Here is a 7,428-nt window from a genome sequence, read left to right as displayed (position 1 = left end):
CAGTGTTTTTCACTGTATTAACAGTGTGGAGGCTTCCCTGGTGGTCCAGTGGTTAAGAAACTTTTGCAATGTGAGAGATACCCGTTCATTCCCTGGTCTGAGAGGATCCCACAGGCCTGGGAGCCACTGAGCCCATGTGCTACAACTACTGAGCCCCCAGGCTGCAACTCCTGAAGCCTGTGCACCAGAGTCTACGCTCCACAGCAAGAGAAACCACTGCAACGAGAAGCCGACACATGAAAATCAAGAGTATCCTCCACTTGCCACAACTAGAGAAAGCCTGCATGCAGCAACAAAGACCTAGCACAGCCAAAACAAATAAATAGATCTTTAAAATCTATGGCAGAAAACATCACAATAAAGTAACTATCCTCTAATTAAAAAGCTAAAACAGACACACAAACCAGTGTAACGGAAAAAAACTATATAGAAAAACTAAACAGCTTAACAGATGCAGAAAAATAATTTGAACTGACACTTAACCCTCTGTAATGAAAAGGTGAAAGTTGCTCGATCGTGTCCCAACAATTTGCGACCCCATGGACTGTAGCCTGCCAGGCTCCTCTGTCCATGGAATTCTCTAGGCAAGAATACTGGAGTGGATTGCTATTTCCTTCTCCAGGGGATCTTCCTGACACAGGGATTGAACCTGGGTTTCCTCTGTTTCAGGCAGATTCTTTACTGTCTGAAAAAAGCCTCGTTTTATCAGGGTAGAAGGGCCCTTCCTCCATATGATGAAGGCCACTCCCTCTTGGAGTCACATCAGAGATTAGGATAACTGAGGAAGGGGCATGAGGGAATGTTTTGGAGCAAGCTAATTTCCATGATCTAGATAGAGGGTTTGGATTTCCTAACTGTATGCATTAAAAAAAAAAAAAAAAGCTCTTTGAATGGTCCCCTTAAGATTGTGCACTTCCTTCTTTGGAAATGTTAACATTGAAATAAACTGTAAAGAAATATTGAGCTCGAGTTACTGACATAATGCCAATGTATTAAGAGTTGCAGATACGAATTTCATCATAAAAATACACTTAGGAGAATGGACAGAGGAGGGTGGATAGAGAAAGAAGTATGTGATACACCTAAGTTACAGAACTTAGGTGATGAGCATATAAGAGTTTAGTGAATGAACCTTAGAACTTCGTTGGATGTTTGAAACTGTTCATAACGAAACATTGAGGGAGAGAGTCTGTGAGAGGAGAACCAGGGAAGAAAGGAAGGCATAGGATTGTGAGGGCAGGGAAAGGAGAGCACCAATTTGGGGTGACTCGGAGGAGGCCCAGACTGCGGAAGGGATGATTAGGGGACACGTGAGCTCAGCTGTCCCCAAATAATTAACAGGTTACATTTTATCTTGTTTAGATCCAGGCAGTTGAACTGGGCTCAACATAAGCTGTTTCCATTTTAACTTTGTTTTTCTTTCTTTTTTTTCCTCTTAATGTCACTTTCTACTTTAAATCACTCCCAGTTTAAAGTTACAAAACTATACAAAACTCTTTGTTTCCTGTATCATCTGAAACATAGCTGCTGACATGACAGATCCCATGACTGGACAGTTGAATGTATATTTCCCACAAATGAGGACACTCTCCCCCCAAATGACAATACAATCCTGAACATCAGAACACTATCATCATAATCCTGGTCGAATCCTCAGACTCCAGTGATTTCTGACTGGTCCCATTGTGTCATTTTTAGCACAGAGACTTGGCTGAAAACCCTGTATTGCTGTTTCTTCTTTCTCCATGTGATTCTGGTATTTTGTGGAACACTGACAGCTTCCTTTTGGGGACAGCTTGTTGGATTAAAGCCACAAGTTCATTACTCAATATGTGATTTTATATCCTGATTATGAAAAATTGTATGCATGGCAGAACCCTCATTTGTGAAAATGTGTGTGTGTGTGTGTGTGTGTGCATGCACATGTGAGAAAGAGAGAGAGAGCCTGAGAGTATTCACACATGTGGTCAAATAGAAGAAGTCAAGACAGAAAATACTGGATGTCTTCTCTAACAAGGGGATCTCTGTGGTTTCTGTATTCTTATAAAAAAATTTCCCTTGCCTATGCTGTCTGGGCTTCCCAGGTGGTGCTAGTGGTAAAGAACCAGCCTGCCAACACAAGAGATGCAAGAGACTGAAGTTTGATCCCTGGGTCAGAAAGATCTCCTAGAGGAGGAAATGGCAACTCACTCCAAAATTCTTCCTGGGAGAATCCCATGGACAGAGGAGCCTGATGGGCTACAGTCCATGGGGTCGCAAAGAGTTGGACGCATCTGAGCACATACTTTCTGGAATAAACATATTTTAAGAGGAAAGAATACAGGGGCAAAAACTGAAGTGAAAGTTACTTGCTAGCACAAAAGGCCAAAGGACAAACTTGAAAAGAATGAGTTTAGAACTGGGAAGAAAGGTCCCAGTCCTGTTTCATTTTGCAGGTAGTGGTCAAGGAAATGTGGGGTGGATCCTAGAAGGGGTGAGAGTGTGGAAGCCACTCATGCCTGTCCCTGCTTTGTCCCCATAGGTCAAACCTGCTTCAGCCATGCCTATAAGGAAGGATGAAATTCACCAGCAGTCATCAGCCCCACTGGAAGGGAGCCTCCAACAGAAGTTATGTCTACCAGGTAGATTCTAAGACTGGTCTCCAACCCTTGTCTTCATGTCTATGTATTTATTTTTGGCTCTGCTGAGGCTTTGCTGCTGCATGGCCTCTCTCTAGTTGTGGAGAGTGGGGCCTCCTCTCCAGTTGCGGTACGTGAGCTTCTCACTAGGGAGGCTTCTCTTGTTGCAGAGCAGAGGCTCTCGGGCGCATGGGCTTCAGCAGTCACAGCAGGTGTGCTCAGTAGTTGTGGCTCCCGAGCTGCAGAGCACAGGCTCAGGATTTGTGACACCTGGGCTTAGCTGCTCCGCAGCATGTGGGATCTTCCCAGACAGGGATCGAACCCATGTATTCTGCATAGGCAGGCAGATTCTTTCCCTCTGAGCCACCAGGGAAGCTCCTGACCTTTCTTTTTACTGTTTCATTTGCCAGCTATGAATGTGACTTGGATGTGTGGCTTGTAATATATTTCTGTTGGCAGTACTGGTCTAGGGTATGTCTAGGGTATGTGGTAGATGAAGAATCAAAAGATGAAAGCCAGTTGAGGAGAGTTCCCTTTGTGGATTCCATAGATGGCCAAAAGAGGCCTCCCCAGCCACACTGCCAGCCTCAGGGAATCCTGCGGGGATTTACTCACCAGCTTTTCCCTTCCTTCCCAGGATTCTATATGGAAGAAGCCAGTGGAGGTTGTGTCTCGTGCACCCATGGGATAGACTACACCAATCATTCAAACACCCTCCCTTCTTGCTTACCTTGCACGACTTGCAAATCAGGTACAGAACCTGTGGTCCCCTGTGCCTGCAGTTAGGGTGCTGGGTGATGAGATGGGATTTAAATGGGCCGAGGAGTCAGAAAGCTGATTTCCAGCCCAGCTAGGTCTTCATCCTGTCTTAGGTCTGTAAAATAAATGAAAACAGAAGTTATTTGCATAACACATGCCAACTGGTAGGGAAGTCTTTCAGAACACCAGCTGGAAAGAGGGGATTAACGTGTCCCTTGATGGAGAGGGCTGGATGGTAACAGTGCAGAAGGCCTGGGGGAGTGGGGCAGGGCTTTGAGCTGTGTGATGTGTCTGATCCTGGGCCAGGCTCCTGTGGGCACCATGCCCTCTGCTCTGGGGTCTCAGCCTCTCTCAGCCTTCAGGACCTGAGGTCCCTCTGCCTCTCCAGCAGGGCATCACTCGTTGGGACATCACCCAAGGGTTCCTCTCCATCCACAGCGTCTCAGATTACACCTCACCCCACCCCACTTCTTGCTCCTCCTTTGTGGTCTAAAACGTTTTTCTTCCCAACCCTGATGCAATCCATAATGATGCCCAGTCCCTTTTGTATGCCTCTGTTGCTGACACGTGAACAGTGGCTGTTCTGTGGATGATCTATGTGTGTTGCCACAGAAAATGACCCAAAATTACTTTAAAAAAAGATTAATTCATTTATTTTTGGCTGTTCTGGGTCTTTGTTGCAGAACAAGGGCTTTCTGTCGTTGTGGTGAGGGGGCTGCTCCTTGCTGCTTCTCATCGTGGTGCACAGGCCCTGGCACACAGGATCAGTAGTTGTGGCACACAGGCTTAGCTGCCCGCAACACGTGGGATCTTCCCAGACCAGGGATGCAACCTGTGTCCCCTGCCTTGACAGGCGGATTCTGAACCACTGGACCAGCCAGGAAGCCCTCCGAATTACTTCTTGAACTGAGTGGATGGAGATCTGGGTGGTGAAGAAGGGTTGAGAGACATATGAGGGAAACACACCCTCAAAACTTTATCTTTGGTCTCTAGGAGAAGAAGAAAAAAATCGCTGCACCCCCACCAAGGACACTGAGTGTCAGTGCAGACCTGGCACTTTCCGTGGAGAAGATGCGCCTGAATTCTGTCAAAAATGCAGCGCCGGGTGAGACACAGGAGCCTGGGGGGCTTCCAACCCACAGGAGGCCCCAGTTTCCTTGTACCCGTTTCTCTCTCCTGCTTCCATGAAGCCCCTCCCACCTCTCAGAGCTCCCTGTGCCTGTGGGGTCTCCTGAGCCTGCAGCAGCGCTCGCTACCACCACCGTTTGTCCTGCATGGCTTTCCCAGTGGCCCCTTCCCATGTCTCCTCGGGAGGGGCCTAGAAAGACGGAAGGGCTGACAGCAGACAGAAGTCATGATGAGGCCACGTGTGTGCTCCTTCAAGGTTCCTATAAAACCGGAGCCAACTCGACAGGCCTCACACCCAGCCCCTTGTTCCCCAGTAGCACCTGCATCTTTCCTATTTGGGGACTCAGGGGCCAGTAGTAATTCACTATCCTCTGATGCTCCAGTGTTGGCTGAGATTGGTAGGAAGAGTCAACAGCTGGATGAGAGGGCTTCGTATTCGAGTTTGACTGGAGGATGAGTCAAACTTGTGCCCACACCCTTCTGACCCTTGATCTGGATGAGGCCCCCACCTCACAGAGCTTCCTGTGCAGCCCAGGGAGGCCAGGCAGGCCTTGCAGAGGAAGTCCAGCTCCTGAAGGACAGCTCTGAACACTCAGTAGGAGCCTGGGGGCCGCAGTACACAATCCTGGATCCTTCTCCTGCCCAGTGAGGGGGAGTGAGGGGACCCTCCCCTGCAGACAGCAAGAGCCTGTGCCCCCTCCACTGTCTTGTCAGGGGACCCAGGATGGGAGGCTGCCCCCTCTTTCTCCTCATCCAGCCAGCTGTCCCTGATGGGTCCCCTACATCATCCCTGTGTCTGTACCCAGGTGCCCTGATGGGAAGCTCATGGTCACGGACTGTACCCCCTGGAGCGACATCAAGTGTGTGGACCAAGAATCAGGTACCCTGGCCCATGGGGAGGCCCCAGTTCCTGGAGAGCTAGCAACCATGAGCCAGAGACTACCCATCACTCCCTCTCCCTCCTCAGGCACTTCAGGGCTGGTGATTGGAATTGGAGTTGGAGTTGGAATCCTCATTGTCCTACTAATCGTATGGGTTGTATGGTGCTTCCATAAAGGTGAGGTTCTAGAAGGGAAGGAGGAGCTGCTGGCTCCCTCCTCCATCTCCCCAATCCTCCTGTTCCTCTTGGCTTGTCTCTGATCTTGTTCCCCAGGAAACCCCTCCCACCTCACCTGGTCCTACAAAACCATGATCACATCGGGCCCCCAACTCAGTTGACGGTCCCCTCTTCCCCCTGGCTGAGTCTGGTGGGAAGAGGCAGGAGAAGAGGGTGGTTCAGTAGCACTGCACAGAGATTTTACATGGGTTTCATTTTACTTCATTTTCTCCCTTCTCTTCTCCTCCCTGAGGGTTCTCTAGATTCAGAATGTCCTGCTTGCAGTCACAGGCCTGGGGCTGTTTGTTCAGTGTCTGAGCCCCCACCCCAAGAGGGCCCTCCCCACCACTCAGTGGTTGTCTCTTCTCTTCTAGGTCGCTTTGATGAGTGCTGGCGCAAGGTGAATGGTTTCTCTAGCATCTGGCAGCATCAGACCCTCAGTAACTGCTTCCGCCCCACAACAAAGCACAGGGTGCACGTGGTCCCCAGTTTGTCCTGTGCTGTTGTCTCTGACTCTCTCAACTGGCCTGAGGGCTCTAGGCTGAATGTAGGAGGGAGACTGGCCTGCTGAGAGCTAGCCTAAGGCTGGTTGGCAGCGCTGGCCCTGTCCTTACTGTTTGAGACACCCTCACTCTGCAGCCCTGGGGCGTGGGGGCGGTGTCAGGCAGGGGTGCTCAGTTCCCCTTAGCATCACACCAGAGTCTGGGTGCTATCAGCAGAGCCCAGATGTACTGAGTCTGTGCCCACCTGGGGGCCACAGCACAGGAGTAGGTGGGAAGGCAGAACCCACTGTGTCCCCCCAGAAGCTGTAGGGGTTTGTGGGTTTGTGACTCCTGGATCAGTGCCTTGCTTTTTTGAGGCCCCTTTCTGGTGCTTATGTCCCCCAAGAGGGTCTGGGGCTCTGGAGCATGCACACAACAACAGGCTGACCAATGGAGATTCACTTTCCATTCTGGTCCCTTGGCAGGCAGAGAAGCTGACAGAGGATAACGCCCAGTCCCAGGATGCAGCAAGCAGGCTGTCTGTTGGTGAGTGTGGGGCTCTGGCCCTTCTGCTTGCTTGGGACTGTGGTAGAGACAGGGAGCGGCAATGGGTCAGGTCTCCTCTCCTCTGGGGAGGTGGTGATGGAGGGAGACCAGTGCATGGAGGGGAAGGGAGCCCCACCCCCTGTTCTGATCCACTGGCAGCTCTGATGCTGTTTATCATCTGTCTTGTCACCACATCCCTCGTCTAGAACAGGGCAACCAAAGGGTGATCCCTCCTCCCATGACTGACCCAGTGATGGAGTCAGAGCTACATAATATTTTTCTGTGTGACTGTTACATACTTTTAAGCCATTCCTCATCATAGTAGGAATTTCACATTTATTTCAAAAGTATTATTAAGTTGAATCTACTTGAAGTAAAACTTTTGTCAACATATAGAAGTATTTTCACTATGTATATGTGTGTGTGTATATGTATATATATGAGGAGGGCATGGCAACCCACTCCAGTATTCTTGCCTGGAGAATCCCCATGGACAGAGGAGTCCAGTAGGCTACAGTCCAGGGGGTCGCAAAGAGTCAGACATGACTGAGTGACTAAACATATATATATATTATATATGTATACGTATACACACACACACACACACACACATACAGAGATGTTTACAGTTTGGGGTCATATCATTTCAATAGTTTTGAGATTTTTGAGTATTACCTTAATTTATAAATTAATCTAGGAGGAATTGAGATCTTTTAGCTATTCTATATTTTTCTTATGAAAAAAGTTAGCATTTTAAGTTAGGAATTTTATAATACCTCGACTGCATGTGTGTTTTTCT

General features: G+C 48.9%; 1 protein-coding gene across 1 annotated transcript in view; it reads left to right on the top strand.

Annotated features, from left to right (window-relative positions):
- The window catches only part of LOC120865773 (tumor necrosis factor receptor superfamily member 10C-like), a 51,679-nt gene extending 45,049 nt beyond the window's left edge, over positions 1–6,630 (top strand). Inside the window, exons 2-6 of the mRNA XM_040243148.1 lie at positions 2,522–2,621; positions 3,256–3,369; positions 4,371–4,482; positions 5,312–5,562; positions 5,976–6,630. Coding sequence (XP_040099082.1) covers positions 2,522–2,621; positions 3,256–3,369; positions 4,371–4,482; positions 5,312–5,562; positions 5,976–6,172 — 774 coding nt within the window. The 3' untranslated portion in view covers positions 6,173–6,630. The remainder of the gene's footprint in view (positions 1–2,521; positions 2,622–3,255; positions 3,370–4,370; positions 4,483–5,311; positions 5,563–5,975) is intronic.
- The last annotated feature ends 798 nt before the right edge of the window (positions 6,631–7,428 follow it).

This window comes from Oryx dammah, unplaced genomic scaffold, assembly GCF_014754425.2.
Source record: "Oryx dammah isolate SB20612 unplaced genomic scaffold, SCBI_Odam_1.1 HiC_scaffold_1, whole genome shotgun sequence".
Classification (NCBI taxonomy): Eukaryota; Metazoa; Chordata; class Mammalia; order Artiodactyla; family Bovidae; genus Oryx; species Oryx dammah.
The sequence above is the reverse complement of the archived record's forward strand: the minus strand, read 5'-3'. Positions and strand labels throughout refer to the sequence as shown.